This window comes from Coloeus monedula (assembly GCF_965178545.1).
Source record: "Coloeus monedula genome assembly, chromosome: 13".
NCBI classification, from domain to species: Eukaryota; Metazoa; Chordata; class Aves; order Passeriformes; family Corvidae; genus Coloeus; species Coloeus monedula.
Window position 1 is genome coordinate 14,877,821 of NC_138793.1, and position 19,629 is coordinate 14,897,449.

General features: G+C 60.0%; 1 protein-coding gene across 5 annotated transcripts; it reads left to right on the plus strand.

Moving 5' to 3' along the window:
- Nucleotides 1-470: 470 nt before the first annotated feature.
- Nucleotides 471-17,293, plus strand: NDRG4 (NDRG family member 4; the record flags this gene model as incomplete). Of its 5 annotated transcripts, none has more annotated exons than XM_082289798.1 (17): nucleotides 471-507; nucleotides 4,266-4,357; nucleotides 4,770-4,814; nucleotides 10,789-10,954; nucleotides 12,160-12,280; nucleotides 12,550-12,612; nucleotides 12,811-12,871; nucleotides 13,182-13,268; nucleotides 13,365-13,421; nucleotides 13,766-13,869; nucleotides 14,394-14,450; nucleotides 14,547-14,598; nucleotides 15,295-15,342; nucleotides 15,583-15,618; nucleotides 15,818-15,869; nucleotides 16,489-16,527; nucleotides 17,139-17,293. In XM_082289798.1, the coding sequence occupies 17 exons, from the start codon at nucleotides 471-473 to the stop codon at nucleotides 17,291-17,293; spliced, it is 1,272 nt and encodes a 423-aa protein (XP_082145924.1). The 5 variants fall into 5 exon arrangements, with proteins under 5 accessions (XP_082145924.1, XP_082145925.1, XP_082145926.1 ...); XM_082289799.1 differs by having other exon boundaries at nucleotides 10,849-10,954; XM_082289800.1 differs by lacking the exon at nucleotides 16,489-16,527 and having other exon boundaries at nucleotides 10,849-10,954.
- Nucleotides 17,294-19,629: the final 2,336 nt, after the last annotated feature.

A 19,629-nucleotide genomic window follows, 5' to 3' on the forward strand; every position in this document is an offset into this window, starting at 1 on the left:
CCCAAGGCTCCCACTGTCCCCTGCTTCTGGGACTCCACGACCACAGGGACCTGTTGGACCTACTGGACATCACGGTCCCACTCTGGGACCTAAAGGGTTCCCTACAGGGTGATGTGTGCGCTCGGCAGCCTCCATCCCCCGTCCAACCCCCCGCAGCCCCCAGTGTTCCATGACCCGCGTAACCCCCGGCAGCCTCCATCTCCCGTTCGCTCCCGCCTCCCCCAGCACCGTTGTTCTCCCGGTGCCCCCGTTCCCGATCCCGGCCCCGTCCCTCCCCTCCGGCCCCAGCGAGGGGAGGATCCGGCCGGCGGGGCCGTGCCCAGCCCAGCCCCTGCGCCGCCCCGCGCACCCCGCACCGGCACCGGCACCGGCACCGGCACCGGCACCGGCACCGGCTCCGCTCGCCCCCCGCCGGGGCCGCCGCCGCCTCCTCGCAGCCCGCCCCGCCCGCCGGGACCCGCCGCCCCGGCATGAAGGTGCTCCGGCACAAGATCGAGCTCCTGACAGGTACGGCCCGGCCGCCCGTGCCGGGAGCGGGGGTTGTGAAACGAGGAGGGGCGATGCGGTGATGGGGCCGGGGGAAGGGAGAGCCTTCAGCCCCTGCCTAGGACATGGAGCTGCCCCCCACCCGCTCCGCCGCCTGCCTTTGCTCCCGCAGGTGTGGGCTGCCGGGATAGGGTCCTTCTCGGGGTACGGGAGGTGATGCCTTGCTGCAGCGGGGAAAGCCCAGCCCGGTGGTGCTGGGGGAAGGGGGGACGGAGTCGGCAGCCTCCTGGCAAAGGGGGCCGCCCAGCAGACAGCCGAGGGGTGGGGGTGCCCGGGGGATCGCTGGAGCATCCCTGCGGTGCCTCCCTGCTCCTCAGCCAGCCTCCCCTGGGAGTCTCCCCGCTGCCCCGAAGAATGCGCTGGGCTGGGAAGGAGGCTGCTCTTAGCAACAGCCACTGAGAGACAGCCTGAGGCCCCACAAAGCCCCCTGCTGCCACCGCCGCCCCCAAACCCTGGGCTGCTCAGCCCATGCATCAGTGGCACCGTGTCCCCTGCCCCCCGGCCTGGCAGCTCTGGTGGTGTGGCTGCCCAGTCCTGCACCCCTCAGCTCGACCACGCTGTTAGGCTGGTTAGTGGGGGCTGCTGGGGTGCAGACCTGTGTCCCTTATGGTGTTCCTCCTGCACTGGTGGCATGGGATGTGGCCCAGGCTGTGTCACACTGGGGTTTTCCTTCACCCCATCGTGGCTCCACAGCGGTCCTGCTCAGGGGGCAATGCTGTGGGCACACGGCCGTGGCTCAGACTGAGCTGCAAGTTCCCTTCCTCCCTCTCCCAGCCTCACTGAAGGCTGCCTTGGCTTCACTGCCTGGCAGGGGCCAGCCCTCACTTCTCCCAATTTGTCTGCCTGTCTGTTGCACACTGCTCAGTCAGCTCCAAGTATCCGTGCCAACATCCTGTGGGTGCCACATCCTTGCCAGGGCAGGACGCAGGTAGTCAGTGTGGGGACTCCTGTGAGACTGAGACAACATCTGGGGGATCCCTGCCCTGTGACCAAACACACTGCCAAGTGTGAAATGGAGCTCAAGCCATGTTGTGATCATGATATAATAACAACAATAACAGCAACAACAATAATAATAATGCTGCTACAAGCTGGTTCTCCTCCAGTAAGCCAGCAGTGGGCTGCAGATCCCTGGGGAAGGTAAGCCAATGTGCCTGTTCCTGTCCCCATCTATATATGTCGTGCCAGGACCCTGGTGGGTCAGAGCACTATTCCCAGACAGAGCACTTATGTCCTGCTGGGTTTGGGACTGATTGGGAATTAGGGAAGAAACATGTCCCGGCTATGCTTAGGAAACTGTGGCACCACACTGGGAAGGCAGAATGGGAGCAGAGATGGGTGTGTTTGGGGTGGTACCCTGGGAATGGGTGCTTGTTGAGGAGCATTGGGGTGAGCTGCAAAGAAAAGGGCTTGTTACTGGGCACATTACTCTGGCATAAGGCGGGAGTCAAGTTGTTTTGGCTAGACGTGGAGCTGTGGCTTCCTCACCAGCCCTCCACAGCAACAGTGGGCCAGTGGGGCTGGGTGAGACTGCCCACAGCCCCACAACCCCACAGCTGCACTGCCAGGAGCAGGGACGTGGGTTCCTGTGGGGTGGCATGGGAAGCAGAGCACCCAGGGAAGGTGGCAGCACAGCTGTGACCCTGCTCACAGGCTGTGGAACCCACGGCACTCCCTGACTTACTGACCCATCCTCTGTTCCCACAGTCAGCACCACTTTAGGAGACTGTCCTGGGGACCCCTGTGCTGGGGATGCTGGTTGGTGCAGGGCTCTGTCACCTCCCTCCTGAGCCAGCTTTCCCCCCACCATGCAAGCAAGGTCACGGGGCCTTTCCTCATTGCTCAGCCACCCTCCCTCCCATATTAGCTGCAGGCTGTAATTAATAAAGGCATTCACCATACACTAAGTGCTGTTCCCAGCCACCCTGGGGCCGTGGCCACACGGTGGGTTGGTGTGCTCAGCGTGGGACGCTCCTGCTCTCTTCCAGACCCAGCTATCGGTGAGGCTGATTTTTCTCCTGTTTTTTCTCCTGGGGCTGTGGGGTTGCTTGGTTGGTGGCTCTGCAGGCTCTGTTGGCTCAGCTGTGCTGGTGGGCTGCAGGCCAGGGCTGTCCCTGTGCACAGAGCCATTTCCCCAGCAGCAGCAGCCCAGCCTGGAGCATTATGCCTCTCATTCGTGCCTCTCCATGGGGCTGATAGCACTTCTTGACATACCCTGGCCTGGTGGGACCCTCTGGGCAGGGGGTGACATGGACACTCCTGATGCTGGGTGCCCTGGAATCTTGAGAGGCTTCGCAGTGTTGTTTCTCCCTCCAAACAGTTCTGGATTGTTGGATGGCTCCCAAGGAGCAAGATAAAGTGCCATGTCTGCAGAAAGCAGGCAGGTGGCACAGCCTGCTTGAGTTTTGAATGGAAAACCTGGTCAGAGGAGAAAAACCTGGCTTTGGAGGGGAGTTTATGACCAGCTCCTGTGTTCCTGTGTTCCTGGGCATTTCTTGGCCTTTCCACATCGTCAGCCTGGGCTGATCTAGGTTTGGAGGTGGACAAAATGTGAAGCAGGCTCGGCCGAGGCTGTGTGGATGGAGCGGGTCTGTGTGTGCTGCGCTGCTTGTACAGCCCAAACCATCCCCGTTCTGTCCAGGGAGATTGCACGGGGGGGGATACAGCTGAGGGGATGTGGGATCAGTGCTGGCCCATCTGGAGAAGCAACAACTTGTCTGAAGACTTGGCCCTGTGGAAAGGGTGAGAACAGAGGCTGCAAAGGCAATGCCTGAGGTCTGGATCCTGCTCGAGCGCAGATAATCCCCTGGCACTGGGATTTGCCAGTTACCCATCCCATTTAAACACGGGGGAGCCTGGATTGTTCCCTGTGTCCCCACGTCTTTCACCATCTGTGTGCAGCCAGCTGCTGATCTCCTCGCTCTCTTTTGCTCTCTGAGTGGGCTTGTGCCTGGGGGTGTTTTTGGAGATGCCAGTGTTGGCTGGGGTCAGCAGCACCCCGTCTCACACCGCTGCTGAGTGGCAGCTCCATTGAGAAGTCTGTCCCTCCAAGTCCTGGGGCTGAGGCACTCACTGGCCAGCACCTGATTCACAGGCAAGAAGACTTTGGGAGCAAAGGCTTCACATTTGGATTTCTCCCATCATTGCCATACAAACGTCAGGCTGTCTCTCTGCTCTCTTTCTGCTTGGAACATCCCTCTGCCTCCCAGCATGGCTGAGAAACATCACCCCTCATTCTGGCTGTGCAGGGAGATCTCCCTCTGTCCCATCCATCCCTATCTGCAACCTAAAACCGGCCAAAAATTTGGATTTTCTATCTTTGACCGATGCTGAAAGTTGGGATGAGAATTTGGATGTTCTTGCTCTGGATTGGGTGCTTACTGAGGTGACCAGCATGGACAGATGAGGTTGGTCCCTCAGTTTGCCCAAGATCATGCCCTGGAGACAGGTTTGTCCTTAACTGGGAGAACTGGACCTGGGTAGGAGTGGGGAGCTGAGCTCATCTGGGCACTGTCTGCTCTGTGCCTGCTTCCAGCTCCCAGACGAGGGGCTCACTGCAGCCCCTGGGCAAGCTGAAGCACCAAGTCCCCATAGTAGGTGGGTGGAGTGAAGCTGACTTGGGTCCCATCCCTATGGGAGGGAGACCCATGAGGCTCCGTGGGGCTGGGGCAAGAGGCCCAAGACAGGACCTGCCCTGACGTGTCCCTTGCCCTGGGCAGGGCTGCTGCTGCAGGAGATGACCATGGCAGGGCTACACGAGCTGCGCTTCACCGAGGAGAAGCCGCTGCTGCGGGGACAGGATGCTGAGCTGGTGAGTTTGGTGACCACTCTGGCTCTGGCTCCTGCATGAGGGGCACCAGGATGCAGGAGCTTGGGAGGGGTTGTGTGCTGGTATCGGGTATTTGTGTGGTACTCTGTGTGTGTGCTGGTTTTGGGTGCACATTTGTGGTCCTCAGTGTGTGTGTGTGCGGGTGGTGATGAGCCTGCATGGCTGAGCACAGGATGATGTGCGTGTGTGCAGATGTTGCACATCGTGCTAACACACACCTGTGTGTGCACACACGCAGGTAACACATGCACGTGTGTGCACACGTGTGGGCATTGTGTCCCCTGCAGCCCTGGGGAGGGGGTGCCTGTGGTGTCAGAGGGCTTTGCAGGCTGGGTGGGAGGGCGCTGCAAAAGTGAGCGGTGTCTCTGTCCCTAATGGCTCCTTCTCATCCCAGGAGAACTCGGATGTCTTCCTCTCCACTGTGGACACAGACTGGAAGGTAGGACCAGCCATGGGAGGTGCTGCCCACCCCTGGGTTTCACATGGAACAGCAGCCTGTGCCTGGGGAAGGCTGTGGGGCACTGAGTGAACTCAGGGCTGGTCTGTCCCCTCTTCCATGGGGACGCAGTGCCTGGTCAGTGTCTGTGCACGGGGTTGCACATCCATCATAGTCCTTGTCAGGAGGGGATGGGGGGATGCTGCCAGGCATCTCTGTGCTGGCGCTCGGATGTTACTGGTGGGCACTTGGCCATGGGCTGGGGACAAAACCTTTAAAACAGGCAATTTCTTCTCAGGAAGGGTGAGCTGCTTTTCCAGCCCCTCTACAATTGCCATGGCAATGGTTTCCCAGGCAATGCCAGCTCCCTGCTTACATAAGGATGTTTGAAAGCCTCTTTCTCTTTTGGAGGGCTGGGGCATTGCCCCCTACACCACCCACCTCTCTTGGAGAGTAGGGCCCCTCTGCTCCCTTGGCTGGCACCTGCCCATCTTGTACCTCCATTTGTGCTCTCCAGAGGAGCCCCATGATACAGCTCCAGGACTCATGGGAGCTCAGCTCGTGCCTGGCTCCCATGTTGGTCTGCATCACTCTCACACCTCTGCCCAGGCTCATCCTGCACCAGGCTCACTCTGTGGGGACCAGGGTGGTAGGGAGGGAGGGTAGTGGGGCTGCCAGCTTGCTGCCTGTCCCTCTCCCAAAGTGTTCCCCTCCCAGGGGACACCAGTGATTGACTTCAGGCTGTGTGCTGCCACTTTGCCAGCAGTGGGACCATGGGGACAGTGGGCTTGGGTGTTGAAGGCTGAGCCCTTGCAGTTATGGCACTGAAACAACAGCACCTATAAGGACAAAATAAATGTGGATTTCATTCATCCTGAGATAAGGGCAGGGGAGCACAGGTCCCTGTTTTAGCAGTGCCCAGAATTTTGGGGCTGGCCTGCTCAGTGTCTGGCACCCATGCAGGTGGGAAGGTGCAGCTGGTCAGGGAGCAAGGATGCTGGTGCTGGCTGCTGTGGTTCACAGAGTGGGAGGTACCTGATGGCCCTCTTGAAAGCCAGGAAATAATTAAAAAATGGCAGTGGTGGAAAAGAAATGGTGCTCTCCCCAGCAGCTCTAAAGCTGGTGAGGTGCTGGGGCTGGCAGCAGCAGGGTGTGCAGGGCTGGGCTGCTCTTTGCTCTGCTTGCTTAGGGCTTCTGTTGGCCCCTGGAGGGGAAATCAAACCTCCTGGTGTCACCAGTGAGAGTGAGGAGGGAGAGGGAGGTGAGGAGGGGAGGGAAGTGGCAGTGCAAGGCTGCCCAGAGCTCTCGGTAGCACCAGAGGCACCAGTGGGCTCTCGCTCAGCTGTGCTGGGGCAGGGCTTGGTCGGCGTGCAGGCGATGTTAAAGAGCAATGACCCTCCCAGGACAATCGCTGCGTGTGGCAGGGGCTGGCCCAGGGTGGCACTGAACCATGTCCCTGGTGCTGCCCAAGTGGAGCAGTTCTGGACAGCAAATGCCACAGGGATGCACCTCCATCCCCTCGGGACCTAAAAAAGGAACTGGGCAATGATCAAGGCAGCTTTTCCCAAGCCAGCCAGACCCTGCATCGTCCCGGCTCCCCTCCAAGAGCCTCAGGGTAGGGATGGGATGAGTTTCCTGGGCTATGCCAGGGCAACCTCCTCCTTTTCCCCACTCTGACATTTGCAAGTTGGTGCGGTGCAAAGGCTGCCTGCCATTCCTTGGGGAGATCTTACCCCATTTTCTAGATTCACCTCCTTGGGATAATTCAATCCAGCCCCCAGCTCAACTCTTCACTGTCCCCTGCTGCTCCCTAGAGCGAGTCATTGATGGGATACTCAGGCCTGGCTGGGGCAGTGGGGGGGCCACCAGCCAAAGTAAAGCCCTTGGGACAGAAGCCAAGGTGCAGGAGAGCTGGGGGCAGGTGCCCTGGGACCTGGGTGCCCTGCATCCTGCAGGAGGTCTGGGCCACCCGCCAGGCAAATGGGCTAGTAGCCAAGGTGGTGGTGATCCCATTTGATGCTATTCAAGCAGAGTCAGTCTTGCTCAGCCCTCCCATCTCCCTTGCAGCCCTTTTGCATTCACCTTGGCTCTTCCACCCCTTCTGTCTTCTATTTATCTACCTTCTGTCTTTTTTTGTCCCTGTGCATCTCTTGTTTTTGCCTGGGGACTGTGGCTGTCATGATCTTTGGCTCTACAGGCAGCAGGGCTGGGGAAAGCAAAAATGGCACCTGGAGTGCCAGGAACCACCGGGGAGCTGGGCTTCCCCATCACACACGGTCTTTCATTCACAGGGATGCCTCTTTCCAGGCCTGGCTCTGAGCTCCCCGCAGGACAAAGCAGTGCAGAGTGAAGCCTCTCTGGTGGAGGCAGCATCAATGCCATCCCTCTGCCTGTCTGTCCTTTCTCCACATCCAGACCTTTTGTCTGTCCAGCCCTGACTTGTTTGTGGGACATGGCTTTCAGTGGGTTCCTGAAGGGCATTGAAGGGACTGTGAGACTCCTTCTCCATCCATGATTGCCCAGTTTTGTGCCGGTCATGCTGAGCTGGGCAGTGGTGCTGGGCTGGGCAGGGGGAGGCAGGGCGCAGGGGGAGGGCACCCAGAGACTGCTGGGGGGTTCTGGGGCTGTGGTGGCACGAGGCCTCATTGGAATCAGGGAAGAAACCGAAACATGTGCACATGGGAATTCTCATGTGTGTGTGTATGCACACAGCATGTGTCAGTCCAGGGAACGATCCAACCCCTTGGAGCTGCTGGATTGTCTTTCCTCCTGCTTTATTTACCTGCCACTGGCAATGCCCAGGTCAGGGCTAAATCCTGCACATTTCCTGCGTGCCATCATCCCACTTGATGGTGGGATGAGTGTGCTGCTGGGTGAGGCAACACAGGTGTCTGGGCAGTGTTTACATGTGTACATGTGTGTGCCCCTCCCTGGACATGTCTGTGCCCCTCTGTGCACATGTGTACAAGGTTCTGCAGGTGTGCAGCTCGCTGTGCATCCATGAGCATTAGTGATGGCCATGGCATCCGTGCTGAGCACATGCAGCAGGTGTGCTCTTGGTATGCAGATGACCACAACATACATGTACAGGAACATGTACTGACACACACACACAGGGCCTGGCCCTGGGGGGTATGCACAAGCTTTTTGTAGGGTGCATGTGCTTCGGTGTTGGTATGGTGTTAATTTTCCCAGTTTTTCCACTCACAGACAGGGTTTTGCCCGGCTCCTGTGTGTCTGTGTCCGTACGTGTCCCTGTGCATGTACATGCGTGGTGATGTGCACGTGGCAGAGCGCGCCTGCCGTGTTCTTCTCCTGTTTTTCAGTGTGTGCCCGTGTCCATCTGTGGCTGTGTGTGTGCTGCCTGCTGCCCGGGCATCGCTGCAGGGCCTCGGCCTGGGCGGCTGCGGGCTCAGCCGTGACTCTGTGTCCGTGTGCGGCTGGAGCCAGGTGTGTGCAGTGGGCTCTGTCCTGACCGTGCTGGGGCTGCTCCATGGGATACGAGTCCAGACACCCCGCCTGTCTCTGTCTGCCGAAAGAGGGAAGATGGAGAAGGTACCGCACGGTGCCAGGCGTTTTTTCTTCATAAACAAGGGTATTTGGGGCCAATTGGAGCATGAATAATTCCCGCGGCAGCCAATGGCTGAGTGCCGGCTCCATCGCGGCGCTCGCCTGCAATGGAGGCCAAACCTGCCGAGGGGGAAGGGCGAGGGAGGGCTTAGCGCAGGGCTGGGGCTCCGCTATAAATCGAGGCGAGGGGCTGAGCCAGCGCAGAGCTCAGCTTCGCCCCGGCGGCTGTGTTACCGTGCCCCACACCGGGACCTCCGGCTTGGCCCGCACTGCCTGAGCATCCTCGTCCGCCCAGTTCCTCACCATGCCGGAGTGCTGGGATGGGGTAGGTACCGCCGTTGCCGTGCTCGCTACCTTCGCTTCCCAGGTGTTTTCCTGCCCCAGTGTCTCTCCTGCTTGCCCAAGCTGGGCCTTTGCACCCAGCAGGGCTCGGCGTGGGGCAGGCAGGCATTGGGGCAGGGAGGACCCACTGCTAGGGAACCCTTCCTTCTCCCAGCCCTGCTGCCGCATCCCTGATGTGCTGCAGGTTTTGGGGACGCATTGTCCTTGAGCATGTCCTCCCGGAGCCCGGCAGAGATGCTGTGCCGAGGCTGAGGGTCAGCAGCTCTGGCCCGTGCCGGGGTTGTGTGCTGATGGGGGGCACACTGCCCCTTGCCCACCCCCTGGGTTACAGAGGGAGAAGGGTCTCTGGCTGTTTTGAAGCAACCCCTTGGTTGCTTTCTGGCCTCTGCAGTGATGGCAACACCCGATGGCAACAGGCTGATGCAGAGGGGGTGAGTGAGGTGGGAGCACTGCAGCGGTGAGCAGGTAGCCTGGACATGGATGGGCTCTGTCAGGCACCTATGGGTGCTGTGAGCCCCATGCCGCTCCTCGCTGGGGCTGTGGGTTTTCTGTGCCACTCTCTCTTTGCTGCGTGCATCCCCTGCATCCCAAGCTTCTTCCCCCAGCGAGCATCCCTGCGGCAAAGGGCAGGGCTGTGGTACCCAGCAGTGCTGCAGAGGCTGCACCACAGGCAGGATGTGCTTGGCTTGGCAGGGGGCGGGGGGCAGGAGGGAGCAGTGCTGAGGATCGATCCACTACCTTGGGCATGTGATTTTGGGGTAGGATTGAAAACTGAGCTGTTGGGGCTGTGATGGGTACCATGGGCATGGTGATGGCAAGGAGGCAGCCCTGTGCTCAGGATCAGACCACACAGATGCCTCCTGCTCTGTGACCTTGGGCCAGGCCCTTCCTCTGCCTCAGTCTCCCAGTCTGTTGTTGCAGAGGGATGTCACTGCTCATGGACTTCTGCCTGGTGCAACTGCAGGGGGTGGAGGGACAGCTGTGGATGAGGGCTGGGGTCAGGGTGCCCTTGGGAGATAAGAGATGTCTCCACAGAGCCCTGGATCTGCCTTTGGGTGCCATGTTCCTCCAGGGACAGCAGGTCTCAGTGAGGGGAGGCACTGCAGTGAGGAGACCCTGTCCCCAGGCGCTTCCTCCCACCCGAGGCCCGTGTCCTTCAGAGTCCTTGGTGGCGTGTAACCCGCGTGAGCATCCACGTACCTGCTCTCCTCCCACCAGCCCATCCATGGGGCTGCCAGTGCCAGCAGTGAGGACCGTGATGCTTGGGCACCCTGCCATCATCCCCTGCCATCATCCCCTGCCCTGCCCTGCTCAGCACATGATGCTTCTGCACCCACCAGATCCCAGCCTCGAGGTCACTGCCGCTGGACTGGCTGGCAGGCACAGGCATCTGGAGGGGACCTCTGGTCCCTTGTCCTTGGGCTGCACCTGGGCTCAGTTCCTGATGCTGGCTGGGAACAAGGGCCAGGATGTCAAGGCTGGAGCCCTCCTAGACAGGGAAACTGAGGCACGTGGTAGTTTTTGTTTCTCTGTGGGGGCACTGCCATTTCAGACCAGGGGTTTTAAAGTTACTTTAGCTGTAATTTTGGTATCAGATTGCAGCATTTCCTGTAGTCCTGCCCAGGGTCTGACCTCTGCTCATTTGTCCCAGATTGAATCTGCACCCAACTGGGCCATGCTGTGAACTCCTACCCTGTTGCCAAAATTTCCTCAGTCTCAAGCCCTTGAAGATCTCCTCTCCTGTCCTGTGGTCCACCTGTCCCATCCTATTATCCTTCTCTCTCAAACCCTCTTGGATCCATCCCTTGATCCCATCCTGTGATCCCATGCTGTGATCCCATCCTGTGATACGCATGTCCAATCCTATGTCCTATGGTCCTACCCAAAGTCTTCCCTTCCCGAGCTGATGGAGGCCGTGAGCATTTGTATGTGATTTGTCCTGCTTTCTACCCCCTCTGGGATGCCCAGAGCTAGTTTTTTTCCTGGGACAGCTGCTCCTCTTTCCTGTGTCTTCCCACGGGACCCATGTGGGGAAGCAGCAGTGAAGGGTGTGATGGTGGCACAGAAGAGGATGAAAGGATGTCTTAGGGCAGGTGGGCATCACCCCATCTCTCCTCTTCCCCAGGAACATGACATTGAGACCCCCTACGGGCTGCTGCATGTGGTCATCCGGGGCTCTCCCAAGGGGAACCGCCCGGCCATCCTGACGTACCACGATGTGGGCCTCAACCGTGAGTGCTGCTCCTGGGCTGGGGGTGCAGGGCAGGCAGGGGTGAGCCCGAGGCTCCATGGGGTGCCGGGACATTGCCCCTGGCTCACCTCCTTTGCCTCTGCCCGTGGCTGCACTGGGTCCCCCCAGGCAGCTGAAAGCACCAGGGGAGTTTGGATGCTCAGCTGGACACAAAGCCCAGGCCAGGCACAGCCAGGAGTGCTTGGCCACCCCAGTGCTGGCTGCCTGCCTGCCCACACCAGGCAGGGATGGGACATGGGGGATGCTGGGCTGGCCCTCACTGCCGCCACCAGCCTGTTGGTATGCAGAGCATGGACCCAGCTGGCAGCAGGGCATAGTGGGGGACAAAAGACTGGGAATAGCAGGGAAAGAGGGACCCCGAGCTGGGGCTGTGGTGTGGAGATGCTGCACTTTCTGTCAGCCTGCAGCCCTGGACCTGCACCCCAGAGCCCTGTCCCAGGCTGTGCCCTCCAGCTGAGCCAGGATGCCCAATTCCCTGTGAGTGGGGAGAAGCATCTCCCGCTCCGCTGGCGGCTGAGGCTGAGTCACTGACACACTACTGAGCTGTGTCACCATTGCAGCAGCTCTGGCTGCTCAGGCACACGTCATGCTGGCTGCAAAGGGCCTTACAACTGCCTCACCCCCACATTTTGGGAGGGATGTCCCAGCACTGATGCCATGGGACAGGACCTGTCCAAGCCCAGACAGTGTCTGTATCCCACTGCAATGGTGGGGTCTTGTCCATGGCAGCGCTGGGGATGTTTCTTCGACTCTTTCCAAGCAGGGAGATTTGCAGCTGCTCCTCAAATTTCATGTTTGCTTGAGCCCTTTCTGGGGATTTTGGACAGGGCTAATACCCCAGGCTGCTAATCCTGCTGCCCACTGGGTGGTCTTGCAGTCCTGGGCTTTGCGTTCCTTCTGAGGCTCACCAATGAGGTCACCCCAAACTCCTCATTCTCCTGGCTGTGTCTGTCCATCCCCATGCCTCCTGACACCTGGAGGGATGCAGCCCTTGCTAACAGTAGCTGCGGTCCCCCCTGTAAGGACAAGGAGCCTGGAGGGAAGGGGAGGTGATGGCTTTGGTGGCATGTCACCTCCTGGTTGAAGGGCAGTGGGAGGGTGGGCAGCTTCTGTCCATGCTCCCCTGGCCCACCAGGCCCTGGTGCTGGGCTGTTTGGTCTCTGATACCCCCCTGCCCTTTGACAGACAAGCTTTGTTTCAACACCTTCTTCAACTACGAGGACATGCAGGAGATCACAAAGCACTTTGTGGTGTGCCACGTGGACGCGCCGGGCCAGCAGGCAGGAGCCTCACAGTTCCCTCAGGGGTAGGTGCCAGCTTCAGGGGCTCACTGTGCCTGCTGGGATGTCACCCCCTGCCCCTTGGGTTGTTGCTGCCTGGCAGTTGTGCCCTGCCTGTGGGTCTTTCCAAACTGTGCCAAAGCCTGTGGCAGATGAGTGGCCCAGGGCAGGCAGTAGGGTGGTTTGCAGGTGGGTGGCATTTCTCTGCCCATTTCAGGCAGCCCAGCTGCCCTGTCCCAGACACCCTGCTCTGAACAGTTCCATAACCACCATCCTATGCCTCCCTGTGCCACAGGTACCAGTACCCATCCATGGACCAGCTGGCTGCCATGTTACCCAGCGTGGTGCAGCATTTCGGGTGAGTCAGCCTCTCTTCCACGGCTGCTGGCTGAGGGTCCTGGGCAGGCAGATGGGCAGAAAGCAAGGGTTTGGGGCTGGGGGAGTTGTCCCTGTAAACTGGCATCCTGCGAGGCCTCTTGCTGTGGGTGCAGGGGTGTCCCAGGGAAGATGTGTTGGAGCCCACTGTCCCCTCATATGGACCTCTCTGTATTTCCAGGTTCAAGTACGTGATTGGGATTGGTGTTGGGGCAGGAGCCTACGTGCTGGCCAAGTTTGCGGTGAGCCTGAGGTTGGGATGGACTGGCCCTGAGTTGTTGCATGTACCTGCTGTCAGCCCAGGGCATGGGGAAGAGCAGGAGCTGATACCTCCAGGTAGTCTCTGCTGCTGCAAAGGCTCCTGGAGGGTTGGGGGACCCAGGATGGCAGTGCCATGGCCACGGTGGCTGGGCAGTCTCGCCACAGGTCTCCTGTTGCTCCCAGGACAGGGTCACATCAGCTCCATGCAATCCTGTGCAGTGGCTCTGGTGGGGGGCTGCCCAGGGCACATCTTCCCTCCCCTCTGAGCCTCTCCCCTCTTGCTCACTGCAGCTCATCTTCCCTGACCTGGTCGAAGGGCTGGTCCTTATGAACATCGACCCCAATGGCAAAGGCTGGATTGACTGGGCAGCTGCCAAGGTGGGCAGGGCCCCAACCCCTCCTCCCAGTCCTGGCGGCTTCCTGGGGCAGGAGGCAGCCACGGCAGTGCCATAACTCCCTGTGCTCCCTCTACAGCTCTCTGGCCTCACCAGCACGCTGCCGGACATTGTCCTGTCCCACCTGTTCAGCCAGGTAAGGGCTGTGCATCCTGCCAGGCCCCTGCCACCAGCTCCCCAGCCCAGCATCCAGCTGGGTCACCTGGGCTGTGCCCTGCCAGGTACCACAGTGCCACTGGACCCTTCCCATGTGCAGGGTTGGGGTTAGTCAAGCCCTGCCTGGTCTGAGGCTTAACCTTGATGAGTGTGTGACTCGTGCCCCTGTCCTGCCTGGGTGTGCTGCCTGCAGCAGCACTGTGCCCAGCTGCACTGCCCAGCATCCTCCTCCTCATCCCTGCTGGCTGACATGGCATGGGCAAGACTGGGGGAGTAGAGTGTCCCCCCAGCACCTGCCCTGATCTCCATGCCCTGCTGGCACAGGAAGAGCTGATGAACAACACGGAGCTGGTGCAGAGTTACCGGCAGCAGATCGGCAGTGTGGTGAACCAGTTCAACCTCCAGCTGTTCCTCAACATGTACAACAGGTGAGTGCTCCAGGCAGCCCTGCTGCTGGGCTGTGTCCCTGTCTGTGCCAGGGCGAGGGGCTGCAGTGCTGGTGGGTGGCTCTGAGGTCACCATGGGAACCCAGACCCCTGCTGGGTGCTGTTATCACCCTCCAGTGCATGCAGGCAGCAGTGCAAAGTTGTCTGCTGCTGCTGCTGCCTGGGCATGAGGGAGTGGTGGTACCTGTGCCAGAGCCTTGTCATGTCCCAGAGCCCACCACCGTGGCTACACATTGCCATGTCTTCTCCTGCACTGGGTGCTGGCACAGGCCTGGGAAAGGGGGCAGAGATGCTGTCCCATGCATGCAGGGTGTTGGGAGCCCTGGCACTCTGATGGGTGCTGCATCCCATGGCAGAGGTGGGCATGGCATCCTCCATGCACAAGGTGCCGGGACAGCGGGGCTGGGTGCTGCTTCTGAGGCTGGCAGTGGCCTGATTCTTGTGCTATGGCATCGGTGGTGGCATCTGCCCATGGGCTCACACTGGCCTTCTTTCTCCTCCGTCAGCCGCAGAGACCTGGACATCAACCGGCCTGGGACGGTGCCCAATGCCAAGACGCTGCGGTAAGAGCCGTGCCAGCAAGTCATAGAGGGGTCCCGGGGCAGTGGAATTTGCCCAGGCCAAACCCTGACCAGGGCCCTCTCTCCTCTCACTTCCAGCTGCCCCGTGATGCTCGTGGTCGGAGACAACGCGCCTGCTGAGGAGGGGGTGGTGAGTGACGGGGCAGCGCCTGCGGGGTGGCAGGCGGGCGATGCCCACGCACGGGCATGCACATGTTCCCTGCCTGCTCAGACGCATGGCAGCGCCCGGGAGTGGGAGCGTGCTTGTGTGCAAACCCACCTGCTCGTGTGGGCACCTGCGCACATGCAGCTGTGTGGGGTTGCCACACCTGGAAAACTTCCCCTTCTTCATACACCCAGATGTGCTCACACTGTGCACGCTCGGATGTGTCGGCACATGGGCACACTCCCTGCTGGGCCACGTGCACCCACACAGCCTCTGGCACACACCCACAGCATTGTCCACCCTTGCACATCAGCCACAGGTACGGTGCAGGTGGCTGCATTTGTAGACAATGTGTAACTGCATGCACACAACTCTCCTCTGCCACGTGCCTGTGCACGTGGGCACACTTGTGTGCATGTACACATGGGTGTGACACAGAATGCCTCAGCAGTCTCCTCTCCTCCTGTTCCAGTCCCTACCCTTGCCCAGACTGATAGGAGGAAAGTCCCATGGCAGGGGATGGTGGTCCTGCAGGCTCAGGGCTCACCTAGTGCCCTGTCTCCTCCTGGCTGAGGAGAGATTTGCCAGCTGGAATGCTGTGGGCCAGTGGTGGTACATGTGGACAAATTCTGCTTGGCTCCTGGCTTCCTAGGGTGCTAATATCATCTCTCCTGCCTACAGGTGGAGTGTAACTCCAAGCTGGATCCCACCAACACCACATTCCTGAAGGTAGGCTGGTGGCAAGGGGCAGCCGGGAGGTCCCTGCTGCCTATGAAGTGCCCCATTGCCTTCTGCCCCAGGGCTGCAGGGTGTCCCCATCTCCCCATTCCAGGTCTATCATGGCCCTTGGAGCTGGGGGTGTATGGGGAGAGCAGAGGGACCCCAGCAGTGGCATCCTGCCAGCGGGTACTGGGGGATGGTGGACAGTACAGGCATCCTCCCAAACTGAGCAGGACCTTCTCTTTGCAGATGGCTGACTCCGGTGGGCTGCCCCAGGTCACACAGGTGAGCCCTCACAATTTCCCCAGTTAACTGGGGAAACTGGGCCCTAAGGCATGCACTGGTGCTGTCCTTGGCTAGGTGGGCATGGGCTGATGAGAGCATAGGGGTCTCACGCTGGGGCTGCCAGAAGCAGCTCAGGGCTGAGTGGGGATCTCGGCCTCGGTGCTGCCTCAGCTCAGCTCAGCCTGCTCTCTCCCTACAGCCAGGCAAGCTGACCGAAGCCTTCAAGTACTTCCTGCAAGGCATGGGCTACAGTGAGTGCCGGGGCTGGGCGTGGGGCTGGTGGGGGTTTGTGTGTGCTGATCTGCTGCAGGAGAGGAGCCTGGCACCTCTGCGTGTCTGTCCTCATGGAGAGCTGTGCGTGCGTATGTGGCACTGTGTGTGCAGCTGTGGAAGGTGTCTGTCCAAGTGTCCGCAGGGGCGTGGGGTGTACAGGCTCTGTGTGCACCCACATGTGTGTACAAGGGCTCTGTGTGTACATATGTGTGTGCCAGGCTCCCTGTGAAGGTGTGCACGTGTGTGTGCGTGTGTGGGCATGCATGAGCAGGGGCTGTGTGTGTGCAACAAAGACAAGCAGAGCCCACGTGCAGAAGTCTGTGTGCATGTGTGTGTGCACAGTTTATGACCAACCATGTGTGTGTGTGTTTATACCTGTGTGTGCATGCATGCAGAAGTCCACGTGCACGCGTGTGTGTGTTTGCAGGTCTGTTGCACGTGTGTGTGTCTCTGTGTGTGTGTGTGCAGTCTGGGTGCGCAGGGACAGCTCTGTGTGCAGGCACACGTGGGCTGGGCAGGGGCTCCTGGCCCAGCGGAGCGGCCAGCAGGGCTGACACTCTCTCTCTGCCCTCCCTGCCCTTCTCCTGCCCCTGCCAGTCACCCACCTGAAGGATCGGAGGCTGAGTGGAGGCACAGGTACCGCTCAGTGCTCGGCCCGTGCCCGCTGCTGCATGGTGCCTGCCTGGCCTGTGCCCTCGAGCTGCCTGGGCGCCTTCGGGAGCAGCCTGGGTGCAGGACCGGCCCTTCCCAGCCGGATGCCCACTGCCTCGCTCTGCTTTGCCTGAGATGGCACCCTGAGCCAGGGCTGGGGGCTGAGAAACGCCATTCAGACAATTCCCTCTCCATGCAGGCACAGCCTTGGCAATGTGCCCACTGTGCCCTCCTGTGACCACCGGCCATTCTGTCTGGGGGAGGGCGTCACCTTCCCTGCACACCCTGGGCAGCCAGGGGAGCTCCGATCCCAGCTCACTCCTTTCCTGGAACGTGGTAGTCAGGGGTCCCCACTGCCTAATGCCCAGAGGTTGCATGCCCAGGAGTGAGCCCGGTGTGCAGCCTGCCACAGAGCACCCCTGCCCTGCTGTCCCTTACCAGCCTGGAGCTGCTCATGTTGTCACAGCACCGCTTGCTGCAAGCTTGTGCTCAGGCTCAGTTGCATCGGGGAGCAGGGCTGGTGGCAATGTTGGTTCAGGTCCCTCAGGTTTTCAGAGGGATCTGAGCACCCTGGCTGTCTCTCTGTGCCCGTGCAGTGCCATCTGCCAGCATGACCCGCCTGGCACGCTCCCGCACGGCCTCCCTGACCAGCGCCAGCTCTGTGGATGGCACCCGCCCACGTGCCTGCACCCACTCGGAGAGCACCGAGGCCATGGGGCAGATCAACCACACTATGGAGGTATCGTGCTGAGGTCCACGCCCGCCGCCGACGTCTCCTTCAGAGCCATCTCCCATCCGTCAGCATCCCGCCAGCACCCACCCGCCCCGTGGACATCCTCCAGCAGGGCCCTCGCTTCTTTGGGGTCAATTTGTCTTCTTTGCCATTGGCCTCATCCCCTTGTCTGGTACAGGAGAAGGAGAGGGGCTTTATCCAGCAGTCACACATGGTTCTGCATTGGTCCTCGCCCTCCCTAGCATCGGCTTGGCCCCGGCTTGGGAGGGTGGGTGGCAGGGGGACAGCGCCAGGATGGGGTAGCAGGATCAGGGTGATGAGACGGGGACAGGATGTTGGGATGGGACGGGATGAAGGGATGGGACAGCACGTGGAGAGGACACAGGAGGTAGGTTGGTCTCCCAAGTTCAACTGGTGGCTGACAAAGTCAAAAGGAAGACAGGAACAGGGAGCAGCACTTACTGGGAGGTCACGGGTCTGTTCCTAGGGATGCAGTTTTCATTTCTGCCTGATGGCCTCTCTAGGGAGAGCTAGCATGGGATCCCCCAGCACACCCAGGACCTGCTACCCCAGAGCTGGCTGAGCCTCGTGAGAAATCACATCCCAAACTGTCCCTTCGCCCTGGTCATGTACCCTGAGGGCTGCCCTGGGGCAAGTGAAGAGTGGTCAGCCCTACTCCAGAAGCTGTCAGGGCAGGAGGGTGGCAAGAGTGTCCCCCTGCCTCTGCCCTCATGCCCTCGCCTGTGGTGGCACTTCCTTTGTCCCTTGTTGCAAGAAGGACAATTACCGCCTGCCACCAAAAATGCACTGGGGGGGGGGGAATTGGCTGGCTTGGCCCCTGCCACACTGTCAGTTCCACTCCCAGCTCCTGGGCTGATCCCTCCAGGGTCCAGAGGCCACTGTTTTTGGGGATGTCACACAGCAAATCCCACCTCAAGTTTTGCCACAACCGGTGGGTGTCATCACCGTGGAGCCATTAGCAATAAGACGAGACACTCCTCCCTCCCACCGTGTTCGGGAGCCCTCAGCACCCTCTGCCCCGCAGGGTGCCTCACTGCAAGGTGCTGGCAGTGTGGGGTGACCCCTGGGCTGTGGGGAGCACTCATGGTCTGGCTTTGCCCACACAGCTGGACAGACCCCCCATGGCTCCCAAAACCACACCCCCCACCTCCAGCATTTTGCCTGTGCACTGAGTGGGGCGTCTCTCAAGGGCTTGGCTCCCCCCGGGCCGTGGGGCCCCATCTGGCCACCAACTCCAGGTGGCTCTTGCCTCTCACACTCGGCATGGAGAACCCTGTCATCACATAACCCCAATGATGGCCACACAGCCTCTGCTGCCAGAGCAGCAGTGCCCAGCCTCTCCTGTGCCCACTGCGAGGCACAGTAAGGATGGCCCTGGCTCTGGTGATGGGTGCTCAGGTCTCTGTAGGTGGTCCATGGGGGACCTGAGCAGGGAACCCACCAGGTGCCACCATCTGGGCGAGCAGAACCAGCCCGCTGGAAGCAGGTCCCACCCAGCCCCACCAAAGCATTCTACCCCCCAGACCCCATCCCTGCTCCCCAGTGAAGGGCACAGAGGTCCCGGGGCTCCCAGCGGGTGTATGAGGGCTTTTGGCCCTGAGACCCGTGCCCCACCTGACCCCTCCCGTAGTAAAAGGCCACCCCAAAACACCAGTGTCCCCCTTTGTCCCCCACTTTGTTCTGCTGTGTGCTTCCTTCTTGGTGTGACTCTGAAAGCTATGTAGCTCCTTTTTACGGTAGATACCGCTGCGATCTCTTGTTTTCTCAGCGTGTCCTTCCAGATGATATATATATATAAATACCTATACATAATATATATATAAGGGTTTGCCCAGTCCCTGACCTTTTTGGGTTCACTCCTCCTTGCGTTCTTGTCCAAGCAGTGCCGTGTGGTTTCCCTGGAGGTGGTGTGGCCGTGCTCGCCTTCAGTTCCTCACCTTAGTTTTGTTGGTTGGTTGGTTTTCCCTGGTGGTTTGTTCTTTTGATTTTTGTTGGTTTTCCTTTTTTTCCCAGTCACAGCGGAATTTAACACATTTTCCTGTCTGAGTGCAGCCTGGTTTTGTCACAGCGGCATCGAGGCCGCAGCACTCATGAGACAGCAATATGTAAACCAGATTTAACTAACCTGTTGCTGTAGAGAGGAGTTACTGTGTTGGAAATAAATCAACAAACTAATAAAGATGTTAAGAACCTGCTGTGCTCTTTACAACGTGCTGCAGGGAAATGGGCCTGAGCCTACCTGGGGCCTGCCTGCAGAGAGCTGGCAGGCACAGAGGACAAGGGGGACACACCTTGGCCACCAACCCCACTAGTGATGCCTATGGAAGAGAGCC